The 22669-nt window shown below is 40.0% G+C and overlaps 1 protein-coding gene and 1 long non-coding RNA gene across 5 annotated transcripts in view; both read right to left on the bottom strand.

Annotated features, from left to right (window-relative positions):
- The window catches only part of sgsm2 (small G protein signaling modulator 2), an 83934-nt gene that overhangs the window by 37414 nt on the left and 23851 nt on the right, over positions 1–22669 (bottom strand). For all 4 annotated transcript variants that reach the window (XM_055045315.1, XM_055045313.1, XM_055045314.1 and 1 more), the window contains exon 3: positions 3996–4164. In XM_055045315.1, coding sequence (XP_054901290.1) covers positions 3996–4164 — 169 coding nt within the window. The remainder of the gene's footprint in view (positions 1–3995; positions 4165–22669) is intronic.
- LOC129369742 (uncharacterized) lies at positions 10330–10965 on the bottom strand. The gene is made up of 3 exons (XR_008606976.1): positions 10873–10965; positions 10550–10622; positions 10330–10460 (listed from the first exon to the last, which is right to left on the bottom strand). It is a non-coding gene; the product is annotated as an uncharacterized LOC129369742 (long non-coding RNA).

Below are 22669 nucleotides of genomic sequence, written 5' to 3'. Positions count from 1 at the left end.
CTCTGTTTTTCTCTTGCTATGTCTCCACAAATCCCTCTTTTTAAAAGAAGGATCAAGGTAGCATTGTAATTGTCTTCATGTGTCTCTGACACTTCCTATCTGAGTCCATCACGGCACCCATCTGCATGCTGACTCTTTGTCTTTTGGTCAAAAAAGAATAACTTCAGTTATTATTTACCTTTCAACTTAAGGTAAAGGCCTTCTGTCAGATTTAAGCAATTAGAAACTTCATTTCAGCCTGTTTACCCCTCTTAGCACCAAACCCTATCCTAAACAGATTAAACCCAGCAGACCATCTCTTCCTGTTCTGCTAAGATTACCAGTCCCTTCTTTGCTCGTTTTCCCACCAAGCCCTTTGTTTTTTGCTTTACTTTTTTAATTCATCTTTTTGTGATCCCAATGGAGCAGATCATGTTACCATGGAAACCAGGGCAAAAGGGAGATAGGGCCCTGAGGTAGTATGACAGGAAGATGTAAGTTAACATGACTCAGCATGTGTGTGTGTCTGTGTGTGTTTGAAAGCAAGGAATCTGGATGAAGCATGTGAGTTGTGGAAAGCAGATCTCCACACATTTATAGGCTTTCATGTCATGTGCAGTCTGTCTGGAGAAGTCAAGGCCAACCAGCTGCGACTTAACACCGCTGATTCATCACAAGCATCTCAAACTAAACTCCTCATCCATATTCGTCTTGTACTTTTCTCCTTTGACGTATTAGCTGGAGAGCTGGAGAGCCAGAGCTGAAGCCACAGCCGTGGGCTGATTATGATGCCCAATGCTTTCTGTCATCCATCTCTTTGCAGCCCTAGAGAGCTGTGGAAGCCATGTGGCACAAGCTAATGGACAATTAATGGGGTTCTACACAGCTCACCCGGTAGCTAAGTGCCTGCAGATCATCTTTGTTTTCAGCACATATACACAGCAAGACACAATTATACACACCTCTCATGGACATGAAAGCCTGGGCGCAGTCCCCAGACTTTTCTCAGAGTTTACACAAACTTTACACCTTTAAAGACACCGTCCATTCAGCTGTCAGGTGAATTAGCGTCAGTTACACAGAGAGCACCAAATGCTGCACAAAGCATGCCCAGAAAATAATTAATAAAACTGGCATTAAAATGGAACATGTAATTATAAATCACAGTAATGTAGAACCTTGTCATGTGTATTCATGATGTATACTTTTTGATGTATGAAAATTTGAAAAGTGTGACATGTGTTTGCTCATCTAAACAAAAGTTTTAAAATTCTGCCATGGTTTCACATTTGGACTCAGTGCTGGACTTTCACTATCTAGAGCCATACACATTGTGAAGTGTATGGTTAATAGATATCCTGAGCTCTTCCAGAGTTACCATGACTACTCTCCTGGCTTTGCCAGTTTAAGTCTCGTGCAGCTCTATGGAACCTCCACAGTAGCTCCTTGGTCTAGATTTCTTTTATGTTAATCATTTTCAGTTCTCTCAAAATGCTTTTATGCTTATGTAACGGGTATTAAGATGAAATTCTTGCTAAAATATGTTTTGTAATTACCATGTGATGAATGGTTTTTGGCGCCCCCTACTGGTTGCCTATAAATAGAAAGCTAAACCGTAAATTCCACGCAGTCTGTTCAGCGCTCTACTGTGTATGCGGAGAGCTGATGGACCAGTAGTGGAGCTCACTGTACTAATTTGTGTTGACCATTTATTACAGTTATTACAGAAAATTCAACCAACTGGCCTCCTCTGTGTGTATGATGGGATGGGCATAAAGGGGAAGCTGTTACACTTAAATCTAAAATTACTGAAAAATGTAAAACATGTCTTTTAGGGGTTAGGATTATGTAAAATCAACTCTTTTGAGTTTTCCCTCATCGAAAACATACCTGGAGTGTTGTTTTGAGGCTTTCGTACATGTTTGGAAAAAAAATCCTTTAATCTCCATGACAACCATTCAGCTGTGCCCAACTTTGAGACATATTATTGAGACGTAAATGAGAGCTGCAATTTCTAAGTTTGCAAGCTTCTGTTTCACAGTGTACCCTTCCACCATGACATCCCCGTTCAGCTCCTTCACACTAGCCAGAAGCAGTTAGCACACACCTGGTGGAATGGCACATATGCTGAGCTCATTATATGAGTTACGTCTCAGTGAAACGCTGGTAAAAATGTTGTTAAAGGGTTAGTAGAGGAGTGATGACTTCCTGAAGGTGGCGAATCAGAAAGAGCAGGACTAAATGAACTATTGGCTGTTGTGTCAGGTGTAGTTTACCTGCCAAACGGCAGCTAAGTGGCAAAACTATTAAAACTAACTAAAAAAATCTGGGTGCAATTCTAGCTTCCTCCTGATACAAGTTGATGTGCCAATGGGGAAGGCAGGCAACTAAATACCAGTTGCACACTGATCATTGGTGTATCTCCACGCTCCCCCCATCACATGACCCTTTCTAGTTTGCATACCAGTCCAAGCGCAGTGCTGAGGATGCAGTCTCCACTGCTCTCCACCTGAGCCTGGAGCATCTGGAGGAGAAGAACACCCACATGCGGATGCTGTTCCTGGACTTCAGCTCAGCATTCAACACGATCATCCCCTAAGACCTGGTGGACAAACTGGGCCCCTTAGGAATTAACACCCCCCTCTGCAACTGGCTGCTGGACTTCCTCACTGACAGAACCCAGACTGTCAGAATGAAGAACAACACCTCCAATGTCATCACCCTGAACATCGGCATCCCTCAGGGCTGTGTTCTGAGCCCCCTGCTGTTCACCCTGATGACCCACAACTGCCGTCCACACTTCAGATCCAACCACATCCTGAAGTACGCGGACAACACCACAGTGGTGGGCCTCATCCGGGACAACAACGAGACGGCCTATAGGGAGGAGGTGCGGCATCTGGTGGACTGGTGCAGAGGAAACAACCTGATCCTGAATGTCAACAAGACCAAGGAGATCATCGTAGACTTCAGGAAATCCAGACCCACCCACACACCACTCCTCATCAACGACTCAGCAGTGGAGGTCGTCAGCAGCACCAAGTTCCTGGGGGTGCACATCAACGAAAACCTCAGCTGGTCTCCCCACATCTCCTCATTGGTGAAAAAGGGCCAGCAGCGCATGCACTTCCTGCGTCGGATGCAGAGAGCATCCCTTCTGCCCCCCATCCTTCAGACCTTCTACAGAGGGACCATCGAGAGCCAACTGACCAGCTACATCTCCATCTGGTCTGGGAACTGCAGGGCCTCTGACTGGAAGTCTCTACAGAGGGTGGTGAGGACAGGGGAGAAGATCACGGGGGCTCTGCTCCCCTGCATCAAGGACATCGCAGGGAGGTGCTACCTATCCCGCGCTCACCAGATCCTCTCCGACCCCACCCACCCCAACCATGGACTGTTTTCTCCCCTGGCGTCTGGCAGAAGGTTCCGCAGCATCTTGTGCAGAACAACCAGACTACTGAACAGTTTCTTCCCCGGGCCATCAGACTGCTTAACGCCACATAACACTAACACACACACTCACACACACACACACACACACACACACACACACACACACACACACACACACACACACACACACACACACACACACACACCAAACCACCCCCCCCCATGGACATGGTCAATACACGCATTTTAGTTTAGTTTTGTTTACAACACTGAACTTGTGGATTCTATGGCACTTTATTCTTAGCTCTTATATATTTATTTAGCTATTATGTATTTCTTGTGTAGTACAAGGTTTTAGCTCTGTTACACTGGTAGCCAAGTAACGACATTTTGTTGCCAAGATTCACCTTGTGTTTTTTTGTACAATGTCAATAAAGGAAGTCTAAGTCTAAGTCTAAGGAATACATCTTGGTGAAATACAGTCTGTTTACAACTTTAATACACAATGATAATGTAAAACTATAAATGACTCTTAAATCTAGTTTAGTGAATAACCTATCACTGCTGTGTTGGTATAAATACAAGAATGAGGAAAAGATTGGAAGGGCATCTGTGGGACCAACCTGGTGAGATCAGCCTGCTGCTGGAGCTGCTCCTGGACTTTCCGACAGATCTCGCCAGCTGTGTCGTACACTTTGCCAACCTTAGTGAATAGGGCGGCTATCTTGTCACTTCTTAGAAAGCCGGCTGCACGTCTCTTCAGGAGATGACTCAGACAGGCCTCAATGGCAGCTGCAGACATGAACAGGAAGTATGCTAGAAAACGCAGGCAACAAAACAAAAAATGTGATATGTTCAACAGAATTTTAATTTTTCCTGTGAATTCCACAAAGAAGGGTTAGATGAGATGCATCGGTTTTTTTTTTTGGTTTTTTTTTACAATTGTTGGGTTCTAAATGTGTGCTTCTGATTTTGAAAATAACCACAGAGGCAACTCTGTTGACACATTGACAAAGTATGCCAACAGATTAATGAATAAGCAAACAGTTTTAAAATATTTATTTGTATTTTAACCTTATATATATATATATATATATATATATATATATATATATATATATATATATATATATATATATAATATATATATATATATATATATATATATATATATATATATAAGCTATATACATAGCTAATACAAGCAATTTGGCTCATAACTTGTACACTAATTTCAACATACTGAATGTCAGAAGTTCATGTTACTCAACATGCTTGTGACTCTCCACATGCTACTGAGTGCATTGCAGCTTACTTTATCATTGATGCTAATTTGTAGGATCATAATGTTGAGTTCCAACCGATGGGCACCAGCGGCACCTGATTCATTTTTGAGGTGGAGGGGCCATGGGCTGTTTGTCACCTCTGTTATGCACTTTGAATGTCAGGCACACACACTTGTTCAATTGATATGATGGCACCTGTCAATCAATTCAATGGGTTTGTCACAATTTGTCCCAAAATAAACGGTAAACATCCCTTATGTGAAGGTGAGGCATCTTTTGAGGTCCACCGTTTTTGGCTTAAGCCTCTGCCCTTTTGTCCTTGATGGCCCCTTGTGCCATTTTAGTTCTTTTTTTTTTTTCAATTGTTTTTTATTTATTTTAATCTGTATGTCAGAAAGCCTTCTTGTGCCCCTCAGCAATAATATTTAGCTAAATATAATAATTTAGCAAAATAAACTAAATGAGATGGAAGCTTCATTACAACAGGGAGGGTTGTAATGGAGACTTGAACATTTCAAGTTCAAGTCTCAACTGACGGAGTGGCATTACAATAAATTTCTCCAGATCACCAAGAATTTAGAGTAATATGTGTGCCATAAAAACAGCTCTGAGAGTTACTGACTCATGTAGAAAACGTTTAGTGGTGATCCATCCGTTAGGTGTCCTTGTTCTGTAATGGGCTTAATGCTCAGCCATAATAAGTCTTTTAGTGTAGATGTAACTAGTGTTTTATCAAGCAAACACGAAAAGAACTGCCTACATGCTCATTTCAGTGATACACATTTATTCCAGAAGAAAATGAAATAAATAAATAGGCCTGTTGAAAATATTAACAATACTTGCCATTTGTTGATCTTCAAGGAAATAATATTTCAAATAAATGCACATATATCTCCACATATACATCAATATTTATAAGAATATATCAAGGTCACTGCTAATATCTTTTCCTCCTGACATTGCCTTAACACACACATTAAAGCTCCAGACCATCACTGTTAAAGGTTTTAATGATCGGCACTGGACTCATCCTCCTAAACAAGCTGGGCAGGGTAAGAGTAACATTCACCTGATATAACATCCATGATATAGCATAGAGGTTGTGTGCTATTTTTCAAGTTGTTTGGCTGTGAAATTTGAAATGTGTGAAATGTAACCATTTTAACAAACCAACTTTGACATTTCATATAAGTATTGCTATGTAGAATACTCATTTTTCAAGGTATGAGAGCTTGTTTTGTTTTCTCAAGGGTATCAATAAAGGCTGCACAACATATTACAAATATATCATCCTTCCAACATCAATATGAGCGACATTCAAATAACAAAGGACTGTCTGGACTACAACAATCAATGTCATATAATTCCAAGTTTAACAAAGCTTACAGTGTATAAATATAAAATATATACTGGTAAATACGTTATTTTTATATATTTATCCAGTTGGACAGTAGATGATTAACTGGATAGAAAAAGACATGCCCACAATGCTAAAGGTGTTAAAGTGTTAGAAGACAATAAAAAGAGGATAGAAAATAAGGATATATTGTCATGACCTGCTACGTCACTGCTGGATCTATATTAGAGAATCTGTTGCAATTTACATTAGCATCTGTCATTGCTCATGAATCATATAGTGGCTCAAATCTTTTGAAGCAGGAATCCTTCCTGTGTCAAATTGTGTTCTTCAAAGAATCAGTCTGGATGAATCCACATCTGTCCAATGTCTTTTGTTCACTAAAGCCCAGCAGTTCGCCCTGAAATTTGCTCAATTTATTTGTCATTGTTTATCTTTTTTCTGATCATGTATTGTCTGCCCTTACCATACCTTGTTCTTTAACAGGGAATTTCATAGGAAATGTAATTTTGGTCATATACTTTAAATATTAACAAATACTCTGAGTGGGCATTCTTTTTTCTCTACCGTAAATCATAAAGCCATGACTTAGACTATCTCTCAATGAGATGAGCAGTCATAAGTAATGGTCAAATCAGCGCTTTCTGAAAAGCATTATACTGGGCCTCTTTATGGGTCATTTTGAAAGGACAGACTAGCAGTGCATGAATAAAAGGTAGCAAAAGGAATTAATGTCCATCACTATGTTCTCCATTATACACTAAAACTTTTGTCAGTTTTAGTGTAGCAGCACTTTCCTTCCTGTAGGGGCCATTTTTCCAACAAAAGCTATGTTAGGAGGACCCACTGCTCCTTATTGGGTTCAAAGCCAACATGAAGAAATGTGTGTAGGTTACGGATCAAGATTAGTGTTAGGCATCGATTGGTTCTTTTTAGGTTAAGTGTAAGCGTCAAAATTAGACTATAGAAATGAATGAAAAATGAATGGAAATCAATGCAAAGTCATTGTGAAGAAAGAATGACATATATGCATGGTTATGTGTGTGTGTAGTCTTATATTAGCTTTCAGATGGGAATAAGTGATTAGCACTGTAAAATGTGAGTTGAAGAGGGTTAGATGAAACATTAGGGCTCGGTTGTTTCTAAGGAAACGCCAGAATGGAGCAGGATGTAAGCAGCTCTCCCATGGAAGTAGTTATACTCTACTCCTCTGATTCTACTAATCTCTCTCTCTGTCTCTCTCTCTATCTGACCGGCATCCTCCCCCACCACCGGAGCCAACTCACCACAAGGTAGAGGTCAGTGGACAACTCCACACTTCTCTTCACCCGAGTGTCCAAGACATACGGCCGCAGATTCGACGAAACGATGACAAAATCGATCATCGAACTGCGGCCTAGGGTGTCCTGGTGCCAAGTGCACATATGGACACCCTTATGCCTGAACATGGTGTTCGTTATGGACAATCCGTGACGAGCACAAAAGTCCAACAACAGAACACCACTCGAGTTCAGATCAGAGGGAGCGTTCCTCCCAACCACGCCCCTCCAGGTCTCACTGTCATTGCGTTGACGTCCCCCAGTAGAACGAGGGAGTCCCGAGGAGAGGCACTCTCCAGTACCCCCTCTAAGGACTCCAAAAAGGGTGGGTAGGCTGAACTGTCGTTCGCCCCGTAAGCACAAACGACAGTCAGAACCCGTCCCCCCACCCGTAGGCGGAGGGAGGCTACCCTCTCGTTCACCGGGGTAAACCCCAATGTACAGGCGCCGAGATGGGGAGCAAAAAATATGCCCACCCCTGCTCGACGCCTCTCACCGAGGGCAACTCCAGAGTAGAAGTACATCCAGCCCCTCTCAACGAGGCTGGTTCCAGAACCGGAGCCATGCGTCGAGGTGAGACCGACTATTTCTAGCCAGAACCTCACACACCAGCTCCTGCTCCTTCCCCACCAGAGAGGTGACATTCCACGTCCCAAGAGCCAGCTTCTGTAACCGAGGATCGGACCGCCAGGACCCCCTCCCTCGGCCACCACCCATCACACACTGCACCCGACCCCTGTGGCCCTTCCCATAGGCGGTGAGCCCATTGGAAGAGGGACCCATGTTTCCTCTTCGGCCCATGGAGCCCGGCCGGGCTCCATGAGTAAAAGCAGTGGCGGAGCCAGAGGGGTGGCCGGGGTGGCACTTGCCACCCCCAACAGAGCCCTGGCCACCCCTAGTGCCACCCCACTGGAAATGGTCATTTTAAAATATAATACTTATGAGATCGGCAAAGATTCGCCAGGAAAACTGTAGTTTCCGACTGTCCCTGAAGGCAGCCCGATGCCCGACGCTGTTCATTGGTTAAACCAGTGCTTCTCAATTATTTTCCGTTACGCCCCCCTTAGCAAGAAGAAAACTATTCGCGCCCCCCATTCCCCACCGTGACTATCCATCTCAGCATAACATTTTTTCCTTATTAACATTTTTTTCGCTGAAAAAACTCTAGCGGCTTATCGGCGTGATTGGGATGTAACGTATTTAAGTGACGCGCTAATTTATTTGGCTTCATGCTGTCCGCTGCGAGCATTTTTAGACACAGCAAACACACCGGTCTTTCCTCTTCTCCAACTGTAGTCACAGTGAAGCCAAGCGCTAAATACGCTTCGTCGTATTTCCTCTTCTTAGCTTTCGGTTGACTTTCTGTTGTCTCATTATCTTTGTCTCTCTCCGCTTTTCTTTTCATCCCTGTTAAAAACTTTTTCATGTTGGGGGTTGTTGAATAACGGAGGCCATAGACAGAACGCAGTCGGAGCTTTTTGTTGACTTAACACTGCTAACCAAGGCAAACCTGTTGTCTTGTAAGTCGTAAAATGTTGCACTGTCGCAAACGTGACAGAAGTAACAATGAGAGCGCCACTGCCGCCTACTGTGCGCAATTACACTTTATACTAGTTCGGCCAAAAAAAAAGCCTGTTCCCCAGGATCACACGCCCCCCCCAGGTATCGCACCGCGCCCCCCGAAGGGGGCCCGCCCCACTATTTGAGAAGCACTGGGTTAAACTGACATGTGGGTCCTGCTTGATCCAAAACACATCCGCGCTTTTAGAGTTACACTGTGGAGGAGTTTTGCAGGTATTTACGACATTTTACCGCTCAGCAGTAACCGCTGTTACCTTCCTAATGAGAGGCGGCACTTGTCATACATTTCTAAAAAGAAAAAAAATGGTTGTGTACCGCTGCGTAGTGCCTCGTTTATTACATTAGCCATGCTAGTGCTGATAGATCGTGTTTTAGACAGATTCTTTTAACATATGTTTTAGTGACATGCTGCCCTGTAATGTTTTATATCTCCCAGCTCTTGCTTGAAATGTGTGTGGTAAGAAAACCATTAAGTTTTATAATGACTGAAATGTAAGTAGGCTATGTCATATGAAAGCTTTGAATTATAACCTAACTAGTTATATTAATTAATGTATTTTTAATTTAGTATTTTAGCTAGCTACAGAAAACTAAAAACTATAGTTTAAATAATAGTTAAAATAATGTTGTCTCTGCCAAACAGTCATGGAGTCTAAATACCAGGCTGTCTTATTTTGTGTAGAGCCCAAATGAAGAGAGAAGGGAAGATCTCCCAGTTCTTCTTAAAGAGGCAAAAACCAGGGCCAGATCAGGACCAGACAGAACCCTGCAGCAGTGACCAGGACCAGACAGAACCCTGCAGCAGAGACCAGGACCAGACAGAACCAAACAGCAGTGACCAGGACCAGACAGAACCCTGCAGCAGTGACCAGGACCAGACAGAACCCTGCAGCAGTGACCAGGACCAGACAGAACCCTGCAGCAGTGACCAGGACCAGACAGAACCCTGCAGCAGTGACCAGGACCAGACAGAACCCTGCAGCAGTGACCAGGACCAGACAGAACCCTGCAGCAGTGACCAGGACCAGACAGAACCCTGCAGCAGAGACCAGGACCAGACAGAACCCTGCAGCAGTGACCAGGACCAGACAGAACCCTGCAGCAGTGACCAACCTGGAGAATCCAGCCAGGAGACTCCAGGCCCAAGTGTATCACCAGCGGGTTAGAGGCTGTGACAGAGAGTTATTAAGTATTAAAATCCAATAAGCCTAATTCTAAAGGTTAGCATGATGCTTTTTGCATTTTTTTATTGTGTCTGTTTATGCATTTCCAATTAAGTTCCAGAGAGAGATGAGGGTGATACAGATTCAGAGTCAGACTCTGGGGAGGAAGACAGTGAAGCAGAAGGGAATGGCACTGAACTGCCTCCACCCAGGACATGCTGGAGGGACTACGTCTCTCTGCTGACCTGGGAATGCCTCGGGATTCCCCCGGAGGAGCTGGAGGAAGTGGCTGGGGAGAGGGAAGTCTGGACCTCCCTTCTTAGGCTGCTACCCCCGACCTCGGATAAGCGGCAGAAGATGGATGGATGGATGTATAAAAATGCTATGAAAATGAACAAATGAAAGTCAGACATTGCTTTTCAAACATACATCAATAAAATTATTTTTTTAAAAAAAGACCTGGACACAAACCTGGACCAGAAGAAATGAAGGAAAGAGTAGTCTCAGGATATTTAACTGTTTCAACGCTTTTACAATGATTTTGCTGGTGAATGGAAGATTGGAGATCAGCCTGTAATTTCGTAGTACTGATTTGTTGTGTTTTATCAGTGGTTTGATAACTGACAAAAAGACTTGATGAGAGGGATAAGCTTACTATTCGAATCAGATTAGATACAGAACTTTCTTAAGGGAAAATGTGGGTAGGATATCAATACACAGAGAAGCTTAATTGATATATAATTTCCTTTAAGTTTGTGTAGTTGAAATTTAGTGATTTATTCTGTATTTCAGACCTGTTCAGGGCGACCCCACCTCTCGCCCTTTGACCACTGAAGATAGGCACTTCCCAACTTGCATCTTCAAGACAGCTGTGAAGGTGGTTTAATTTCAAATTAAAATTCTATTTAATTTGAAATTAAATTTAATAAATCTATTTACTTTCAAATTAATGTAAGTTCTGCAGTGTAAGTTCCTGTTTTGCAGTCTAAGTTTCTGCTGAAGTGTTTTTTAGTGGAATTTCCACAGAATGTGTCATGGCTTGGGCGTGTTGCTAAATCCTTGGACGTAAAGTCAATGGGTATTTCAGCTTAAAGCTGGCCACTGTTGAGCTTTAACAGTCAGTTCTGACTTAAGGCTGTTTGATAATAAAGTCAGATCCAAAGTGTGTGACTTTTGTTTCATCTTAAATCCCAGAGAGTTCCAGGGTGAGCTGCTTGTTGATACACATTTGCAACAAATGTGTATCAAGTACTTTTTACAAGTTGATTTAAAAAAAAAATCTTAAAGAGCCTTGTATGTTGTGTATTTATTTGTTGGTTAATGCCACCATAACACAACAATGCTGGTGCAGGATGATTGTACTATTGTGTCTAAAACCAAAACATAAACAAAACAATGTCATTATCCAAAACCTTTGCAGGTTAAAGCTGCTGTTTCTAGACAGATGACACATGAATCTGTTTGTACAGTAAGAGAGTGATACATAATCTATTCTTACTGAAAAAACATGACAGTTACGGCAACATCATAATATTCTCCATGTAAATCAATGTTTGAGCTGTGATTGATGACTGTAATAATGTTGCAACTGTGGGCATTGACAGCTGACAGCCAGAGGAATGTCTGTGTCTCTACAGAGTGTATGTAATCTGAATTTGTTGAGTTGTGTAGCTATGTAAGCATTTACATGTAAAACCATTTATCACTATGTTGACAGCAGCAGTATCTGGTGGTGGATAATCTAATGGTGGATGTTTCGTTGGTCGACACCCTAAAGGTGAAATGTTCCTTACATCCATCAACATGTACAAAAAAAACAGCTTGCTGCATTATCTTTGTCTTTTGGTGAAGAATCTTACTACAAATTCTTGTGCATCAGTGAAATATGTAAATCTATGAAAAAAGAACAAACAGTGGGCAAAAAAGGTATGCAGTTCACAACTAGTTTTTCACATTTTCCCCTCTAACAACAAAGAGAGCTCTGAAATTTCTACCATAAACCCCTATCAAAGTGTGAAAAACTAAAAAAGTCCAGAAAATTTCACTGTATAAATAAAAAAAAGTGACTACTATTTTTTGCACTAAATAGGTATTGCATCAGCTACCAACCAGCAAGGACTGTTAGCACAGTACTCCCATTATCAGTGGAAAATGAATCCAAAGATGCTACAACATGAAAATACTTGATGTTGTTCCACAGAGATGGAACTGGGCCTCTGTATGCAAGAATTATAGCTCCAGATTGTACTGCCACAACTCTGGAATCTTAACTATTGCAGATGAAACAGTGGAGGACAAAAACCTTGGCCAGTGGGGAAACACCTTCCTGGGAATAGGCAACAGCAGCATCAGCTGAGTTCTTGTTCTATAGAGTGTTCAAATGTTAGGGAGTCAACAAAAAAATTCTTTGGAATTTTGCTTTAATCGGACCCAATGATACATGAAAGTATAACGGTAAAGTCCTCGTTTTCTTCAATTTCATATCCTCACTCATAATAAGGGTCTTTTCTGATGTGAAAAATAAATGTACGTATTCAACACAAATTGTCTAATTATTTCAAAATCAAACTATGCAATTTTCTGCATTTTAATTTTAGGTTCTGTTTCTCACATTTGCAGTGTAAAAAATATTACAGACATCTTGATTCTTTGAAAAAGAGGAAGCTTGAAAAAACCATCTGGGGTGCACAAGATACTTATTTGACCCAGTGTATGTTACTTAAAGACTTGTCTGAAAGTAATAACAGCTCTGATTTTGCCTAATAAAGGGTCCAATCTCTGACTCATGTAACCAGTTGATTTAGGCTTAGAGCAGCTGAATGAGGACAGATAATGCTTTTAAAAATTTTGACTGTGCAATTTTCTTTCAAAATTTAAAACATTATCATCTTAAACTGAGATTAGTCAAAATCATTGTGCATTCCTGTTTTCTAGTTACTTTGGAAAGATATAATTCTATCTTTAGGGGACATTCAGATAAACCTTCACAACAGGCAAAAGATGCTTGAATAGATTGAATAGAGTTGGATAAATTGTGATGTTATTAATCAAATATTTGTTACTCTAATATATCTTGATAATGTATCTTTTCTTATATGCTTTTATTGTTTAATTTAATTTTAGAATTAAGAATATTTCTGTATTGTTGAATTACTCTGACTCCTTCCTCAGAAGGCCTCATTGAAGAAAAGCAGTGACAATAGATTGCTATAAAAACATCACCATGAAGATGTACAACTTGCTCTGTTTAACCCTGTGTCTGGAACGAGATTATCTAGTGCAAGATACCTTGTATTTTAGTTATTGATTGTCATTGGCGCTGTAGCTATGTGATGAAGTGTTTTCCCCTCCCTTTAGAATTACAGCATTCTTTGTGACTAGGGATCCTAAAAACAATAAAAAAGAGAGGAGCAGGCAAATGTGGTTTCAGAGCAGTATGAGATTGTAACTGAAAGCACATCTCTGTCTGTTCTCCTCGTGAGTAAGAAAGAATCTAACTCTCTTGTCTTTCCTGTGTTTCTTTAATTTGTCTAATAGGTGTTAAACCTGACAAGGAGCTTTATACATATCTGGCTTTATGAGTTGTCGTGAAAACTGGTACGAGGAGGTGAGATCTTTCCAGGTTCACGCAGAAAACACATCCTAAAAGCCAGAGAGACTGAAATAATTTTGAAATAATTAATAAATTAATTCATTGATGATTATAAAAGATGCGTATTATGGTTGATGTGTTAATGATTATAAAGTGAGTAAATTCTGATTTTGATAATTGATGACTTTATTTTGAATATGGATGATTACATAAAACAGCTGAATGATGAATCATAGATTGAAAGTATTATAATATGATTCTGTAATGATCCTTAAAACTAATGAGTATTAAAAGGAGTTATGCTTGAAGAAATGTATTATAAGATGATTGTATTATAAGATGATTGTGTTGAATTATGGTAATCACATGGCATGTAAAAGACTGTTATCACACAATAAGAGTTTGTGAATTGACAGCAACTGATTGAAATCTTCAGCAGTATGCTGCCATCGACTAGAGGTGTCAGCCTATTGATTTTGTGTAAACTTGTTCACTGGCTCATTGTAAGGTAAAGAGCTGAAATTCATAAATATTTCAGTTCTTCCAAAAATGATTTTACCTTTTTTAAGGGTTCAAACCTCAAATATAACTTTTAGTTTAGTTTCTTCAGTTTATTTTGCAGTACTAAATACAAATAAGAAAAAAATTATAAGAACTGTGCAGCAAGGGGCAATAGCCCAATGTACAAACCCTTGTAAGTACAAACCCTTCAATAAAAGTAAAGAAAAAATATAATGTCATTCAAGATTACAATACTTCATCACTTGATCATTAACGTGAAAGACATCCATCCATTCATCTTCTTCCGGTAATCCAGGGTCGGGTCGTGGCGTTAGCAACTTCAGAATGGAGGCCCAGACGTCCATCTCTCCAGCCACTTTTACCAGCTTTTCCAGGGTTATTCCAAGGCGTTCCCAGGCCAGCCGAGAAACATAGCCTCTCCAGCATGACATGGGTTTTCCCCGGGGCCTCCTCCCGGTGGGAAGTGCTCAGAACACCTCACTAGGGAGGAGTCCAGGAGGCATCCTGACCAGATGCCCAAGCCACCTCAACTGGCTCCTCTTGATGTGAAGAAGCAGTAGCTCTACTCTGAGTCCCTCCCAGATGACCAATCTTCTCACCCAATCTCTAAGAGAGAGCCCAGACACCCTGCTGAGAAAACCCATTCCGGCCTTGTATGCGCGATCTCGTTCTTTCAGTCATGACCCAAAGCTTATGACCATAGATGAGGGTGGGACTGGTACAATTTACCAGTCGATTTAGGTCGACTGGTAAATTGAATGCTTCACTTTTTGACTCAGCTCTCTCTTCACCACAACAGACTGGTACAGCACCCGCTTCACTGCAGACACTGTGCCAATCTGCCTATTTATCTAACGCTCCCTTCTTACCCTATTCGCAAACAAGTTCCTGACATACTTAAACTCCTCCACTTGGGGCAGGACACCCCCACCGCAACCCCCGACCCAGAAAAGGCACTCTACTTTTTCCGTCTCAAGACCATGGCCTTGAATTTGGAGGCACTGATTCTCATCCCGGGCTGATGAAGCCAACAGGACCACATTATCCGCACAAAGAAGAGTTGCCACCAAAGGCCATCAAAACAGATCTCCTCAACACTTTGGCTGTCCATAAATGTAATGACCAGAATTGGTGACAAAGGGCAGCCCTGCTGGAGTTGAATTCTCACCAGAAACAAGCCCGACTTACTGCTGGCAATGCGGACTAGACTCTGACACCGGTCATACAGGGACCTGACAGCCCATATCATAGGGACTGGTATCCCATACTCCCAAAGAACCACCTCGATGACCTCGTCCCCAGAGATTGGAGAGCCCGACCCAGGCTCAGCTTCCTCGATAGTAGGCATGTTGGTGGAATTGAGGAGGTCTTCGAAGTACAAACACATCTACAGAGTATTAATGGAAATTTAAGAAAAATTATACATAGAGCATTATGCTTTAATATGCTATGTGGAAATTGTCTTAACACTACTGCAGAAGATAACACCCATAGTGATACTTATTTCCAGGCATCCTGGAGCACACAAGGAAATCAAATGCTCCTGGATTTTCTGCTTTGCAAACACCAGCCACCAGCCGTCAAGAAACATCTTACAGAGGTTTGTTCAGTTTATTATAAGCAACTAACATTCCTGACCACCTCAGAGGCTTGGCAAGCACAGCATTCATCAGCGATGCAGATCCCAAACTATTTCCATTTTAAGGAAGACAAACAGTTTATTTATCATTGATCAATGATAAACAAATAAGAGCTGCTCCAGGCTACTTTCATATAAATGTAAGATTTTTTTTTTTTGTCATTCCTCTAACTGTGCCAGTATATCTGAATGAAGATCCATCCATCCACCCATCCATTTTCTGAGCACCCTTCTCCCTAACGGGGTCGGGAGGTGAGGCGGGGTACACCCTGGACAGGTCACCAGTCTGTCACAGCTCAATGAAGATCTTTCAACAAATTTAGATAATTTGCTGAAATTTAGCAACTCCCCCCATTCACACCTTGTGCTGCTGTAATTTATTTTTGCTGCTGCTATCTTCCCTGACTCATAAAATATATCTCTGGGAAAATGATTAGTAGCAACTTCCATCCACAACTATCTGCAATTTATCAAGTAAGATGACAGCAAAGAAGGTGGGAAGCTGGAGTGTCATTTATTTTCTACATAGGAAGCCAAGAAATGAATGAAAATGCACATCGAACTATGAAAGCCTGGGTGGTGCTGGCTTAAAATATCTGATTTTTGCCACCTGACATCAGTGAAAGCAAGAAAGAACAGAAAACATGAATGATTACAGAGAAGGACAAGCACTGCTTCAAACAGGCGTGGATTGGCTATGGGATGAAAAAGCACAGGATGAGTAGAAACAGGAAATGACTCTAGCATTTTTCACTTCTTATCCTTCTTTCTGCTTCTGTGTGGAATGAAAGGGAATCAAATCCTCCATCCCAGAGAAGTGGATGGACGAAGGGAGCAAGCAGAGATGATCATGGTGAGGTGGGTTGGCATAGCAACCACTCTCTGCATGTGTTTTTTTTTTTTTTTTTTTTTTGCCATTGAATATGCTGCAGAGTGTCTGTGCAGCACTTCCACCATAATAGAACTGGTTCGGCCTGGCTCTTCTACATCTTACGAGTTGCAACCTTGGCTCCTTAAGGAGAATCATGAAAGCTTTTCACAGTGAAAGATGCTGTTTCTTCTGTGACTAAGACCTCAGATGCAGGCTCATGCTACAATGGACGCATGTTGGAACTGGTTGGTTCCAACATGCGTCCATGTTGGAACTCTATGAACCATGTTGTTGTATTAAATCAACCTTTAATACAAATATGTTCTGTTCAGCCTGGGATATTTGAACGTTAAAGTGCAAAATTTGATACAACCTAAAACTGCTCCTTTAAGATTCATGTAAGAAGTGTGCATAGAAACATTCGACAATTCTTTATATAATGCAAGCACTGCTTTTAAAGCCTTACTTTTTCCAACTATCTATGTAGTGAAATGAAATAATGACAGGGATGAGTTAGAGTGGAAATAAGGGTTTTGGGAGCAGAGAGCAAGTGATTGGAGGCCAGTTGACCAGAATGCAGCCGTGCAACACTTACACAACATTTATTCAACTTCTGCAACACTCATTTATAGAAAATAACAAAATATAAAATATAAAATACACATATAAAATACATTACACATTGATAAAAATTATTCTGTGCTGAAATGAATTTAATATAACTGGATATGTAAAATCAAAGATAACATTTAAGTAGTAATTTTATTACTACTAAAGAGCCTGTCTTTTTAAGTTCATCCACACAACAAAAAACAATATTGTTATCTTTACTGTGTTTCATTTGGTGTTTCAGAACAGTAACACCTAGACACTTCAAACCTGGACTAGATTACTCTCAACTAATACCAGAATATTTAAAACCACATGTGAAACCTTCACCTAATTTGTGAAACTTCAATAAAAAGCAGTTCTAGTCTTATCCAAACCATAAAAATGGTGAAATTAACTTTTATTGAAATTTCACAAATCACACACTTGGAGTTAAATATTATGTTTTTAGTTAGTTGAGAATAATCTAGAGAGGGTTTCATTTTGTTATTGTGTTAAACAGCAGGGTTGCATTTCTGCTTGTTCCTGCATCTGCAGCAAGATTTTTTTTTAACTCTGATCCTGTAGTTGAGGGTGGCTCAGGAAACTGTGGTGTCCTGAACTCACCACAGTTTTAACAGTCCTTGTGCACTAGCTAAAGCTGCTAACTAGCAGGTGCTAGCTCATGGTTCTGAGAGCCCTGTAAACAATTAGATTTTACTGTGTGCTTGCAAATTTCATTTACCACATTAGTAGTAAAGTTACTGTTTGCTTAATCTACTTGAGAAAATTAAGTTTGCTTTACTTGAATTTTCTTTTTCATGTAACAAAATAAGTAAGCATTATAAACAAACAACAGTCTTTCTAGATAGAAATAAATAAACAAGGCATCTATTTAAGTAGACAGGGCAGAATATTTTTTATCAGTGTATATTAATCCATTTCTAACAAGTATTTTTTGTTTTCATAGGGGAAATAAATATATCTCTTTAATATCTCTCTATTATGTGTTATATTCAAACATTATCACCTCGTGATTCACACCTAGTCTTTCTACCTCATCCTCCACACTCTCGCACAGTGTTTCTCTCTTCATCTGTTCATCACCCCCTCTCTCTGTGTTCCTCCTCTTCTCAGTTTTTTAAAATCATGTTTATTAATTGTAACTGTTTCTTTACTGACAGACGCCAGGCTGCAGGAAATTTGAGAGTAGTAATACAGATTGAAGAATTGACTGAATCCTTCACCACTAAAGGTTAAACTGTCAAGCTACAGTTACAAACCCAAGGTCTCTCTGGCCACAACATCGAAGTATCCCCTTTGCTTACTGGGTAATCTAGTTGAACTGAACATAAACTCCAAACGAAATGAACATAAACTCCAAACAAACCCAATCCAGCTTGACTATCACCAAGAAAACAATACTGCTTAACTTTAAAAAATTACAACCTCACAATGATCTTCTCACACAACAGATATCTATCTACCTATTGCTGAACAACAATCAGCAATACATAGAAATCAATTTGAATATTTGAATAAAACATACTCCGTATTTCTAGATGCCATTTCCTTGTCGATGAATTAGTCCCACCGCAGAAGCAAAGACCAGGGGAGGACAGGGGAAATGGTAGAGCCAAATAAAATCACATTTATGAAGTTACTATCTATTTATTGTAGTTTGTTTGTTTACGTTCTTTCTTTTCCTCCCTCCCTTTTCCACTTCTTCCCAAAATATCTGATTCGAGGTTAATCAAACAATGTCACAGAACAGAAAAAAAAAATTCAGATTAGAAAATTGCCATAATTAACAGAAAGAAATATATTCTAATCCACATGTTAAAAAAAATTATTATTTTTGTTGTGACCCCAATTACGTGTTTTGTCTTTGTTTTGAATGTATCTATTTTATTATATTCCTCCTTGTTTGGTTATTTTATTTGTGTTGCTGTCATTTGTTCTATTCTCTAGATATTTATTTTTTAGATCAATAACCCATTTTACATTTTGTTAGTCTGCAATATTTGTTGTACATACATTTCAATCTGGATCAACTCACACAGAGAAAAATAAGCAGTTAGGAGATTTTAATGAACAAATCTTTGGCGCTCGAACCGGCGGAAGACGAGCGTAGATCGCCGGGGGAAGATGCTGAGTCCGGCGAAGCTCACTAGTCTTACCCCCCGGTCCGAAAACTGGTGATGGAGCGGAGCCTTGGATGGAGGAGCGCGTAGGGCGCCTGAAGAATGGTCATCGGGCTGAAGGTGGAGATGGGGAGGAGGTGGGCGAAGCACAGCTGATGAGCAGGCAGATCCCCGGAGGCTCGACTTCTTGAATGAACCGGCTTGACGTTGATTGGCTGGAACGCGCAAGGGCGCCGATCCTGATTGGCCGCAGCGGGGTGTGACGTGATTGAAGTGGATCAGCTTGTTTGTAGATCAGCTGTGTTCTGTCTCCCAGCTTGAATTTACGCCTTAGCTCCATTAATTGGTGAATAAAAAAAATGTCTCTATTCTGAACCACCAGGCCCTGAACACAGGCCCACCAGGCCCACCAGGCTCTATGAACACACCACGCCCTGTGTTCATAGAGTTTGGTACATTTTTCTGCATCCACAGAGAAACTTTTTAGCCTTTTGTGTTGCAGTGTTTTTGCAATGACTCAACAATGTAAAAAAAAAAAAAAAAAAAAACTGGTAAAATACCAACAGTTATTGACTGAAATATCCAAAACATTATATTACCGTAGAAAATACATGGAATTACCGTAAGTCAATAATGAAAAGAAATTCTGTAAATTTGCTGTAAATTATTTTTATATACCTACAGTTACTGACGGTAATATAAAAAGCACTTTATCACCGTAGAAAATACATCTAATAACTATAATTAAATAAACATATATTTCAAGTGATTTTGATGACATGACATGTAGAAAACACAGAAATCTATTGTAAAAATCTAAGTAATTGTGAAATTCATATAAAAATATTGTTATATTGCCAGCAGCTAATTATCTTAACTGTACTAATTTAGCTGATTTTTATAATGTAAAACTGTAAAACCACACTGCAAAAGGAATTTTCGCAAAGAATAGAATGCGAGTGTGATATTTTGGTTTCTTTTATTTTTTAATAATACCTTTTATACATCAAAATGAAATCTCAAAGTTAGACCAGGGATTGAACTGGCGAACCACAGATTGCAGGGCAAACTCCTACAGCCAATTCCTCCATCATTTAGGAGATGTTTTTATTAAATTATATATTTGCGATTATTTAATTTTATGCCGACCATAGATTTGTCATACTTTAAGAGAACTGTATGTTAGGCCCTGCTGCTTGGACAAAGCTGAAGTTGGTTAACTTACTATAGCTAAAAAACTACAACACCTAGCCCCCTGCCCCCTAAAACCATTCCTACTAAGAACCTCAGCATCACTAACATGTTTAAAAATAGATAAAGTGAAGTTAGTGAGAGGGAGACCAGGTTTATTGGTCGAGATTAAAATCAATCACTGATTATTGGTTATTTGCTGCGATGAACAAATCCAATTCAAACACAAAGATTACCCCATATTGTAGCCATGGTAACACAACAATGAAACTATCAAGCTGATTCTTTAAACTTTTACAAAGTAAATTTCCTAAATAAATCCTAAATGTAATTTTTTTTCTCAGCTGAATGCATTAAATAAAATTGAATAACATTGTTTATCTCTATAAATGATGACACAGGGTTAGATCTATGGTCTGTGTTACAATTAAACCTTTTCTAGGGTTTCCCTGAATGTCTGGAGGCCCTTACCAGCAGCTACTGAATTTTCTTTGCCTTGATGTCCCAATCTTACAATTCTAAATCTCAGAGGTGCTAACATCAAAAAATTATATAGCGTTAACCTCTTTGAGCTTAAATCAGTAAATCAGTGCAGCCAAGTTGTTCTAGAGGTTAAATAGATATTATTAGACAGATAATATCTGTCTTAGTAAAATGGCAGCAAATTTGATTATTTTCTTACTTCATAACCTTCTCGCTTATGGTATGTTTAACACAGTCTCAGATCAACATAGCCCTCCAGAACTGTCAGCAGCAGAAACAGAAACAGGATACCTGTTGAGAAAAATATACTACATTTACTTAGCATTGTCCCCACATGATGGCAATGTTATAGTAGGATCCTATTAATTTTTTTATTAATATAGATTATTGCTATTTTGTTGTGCAGTGTTGTACGTGTGCTTTTTCAATTTTGAGCCCTGCAATGCTGCCTATTAGAAAGAAAAAGAATCCTTTCTTTAGCCGAGCTTTTTTTTTTTTTTTTTTTTGCCTTTATTGAACTCAAGCCTGTTAGCACTCAAGTTGTGAATAATGAGATCAGACAGCTCTCCTGCTGGTCAGGAACACAAACTGGAGCTTAATTCAACTTTAAGCCATGGCTGTGTTTGAGTGCTGCAAGTTAAACTGAATGAAGTGAAGAGGTTTAAAATTTGCCTCAATGCTTCAACATCTGTCAAATACAGCTTCATTCAACGTGAAGAGCCACTGGTTTCCAGAGGTGCTACGACAGCAGAAAGTTACAGCTCTTAACCCCCATCATATATCACTGTCACATTACAGAGAATCAATGGCTTCTGCATGAGAAGACAGATGTGCTCATAATGGATGGAGAGGGGAACTAATCATGGTGAGTGTCAAAGAGATCTGGAGATGATTAAGCTCTTGAACCCCATGTGGCTGATGTTCCAGTGTGCACAGCAGGGAATGCAACTTTACAAGAAAGATGAAGCACATAAAACATCAGCATTCTGATCAGGATGCTTCTTATCCAGCTGGAACTGCTGCCACACTGCGGTGTTCATGATGTTAGAGATATGATGCCAGAGGCTGCAAATGGATCAGGATGTAATACTGCTATTCATGGATTAAGCTCTGTGCTAACTATACATCATAATGTCAGCTTTCCGGATTTTCTAGAAGTACAAACAAATACATTCATTTTATGAGTACTTCATAAATACTTCAAAAACAATGTCAAATGAATGAATCTATTTCCAACTCTCGGAGAAAAACAGGCATTATTTATTGAGTTGTTTCATTTCGTAGACAAAAAGGGAAACAATGTGAACATTCTGGCTTTCTAAGACATTTCACAATACAATACTTCCTCCCACAGATGCTGAAGCATATGATGTCAACATCATATGCCTCAGAATATGAAGCATATCAAACCTGTGTTCTTGGTTTGATATGCCTCAAATGAGCAGAGAACTTCTGCTCATTTGAGCAATTCTGTGCTGCTGAGTGGCATAATATATATGAATACCAGTATTCATATATTCGCTGGTCAAAAAATTTAAATATCACAAAAAAAATTATTTAA

Source organism: Poeciliopsis prolifica, unplaced genomic scaffold (assembly GCF_027474105.1).
Source record: "Poeciliopsis prolifica strain line A6 unplaced genomic scaffold, Auburn_PproV2 SCAFFOLD022, whole genome shotgun sequence".
In the NCBI taxonomy this organism is placed as follows: Eukaryota; Metazoa; Chordata; class Actinopteri; order Cyprinodontiformes; family Poeciliidae; genus Poeciliopsis; species Poeciliopsis prolifica.
The sequence above is the reverse complement of the archived record's forward strand: the minus strand, read 5'-3'. Positions and strand labels throughout refer to the sequence as shown.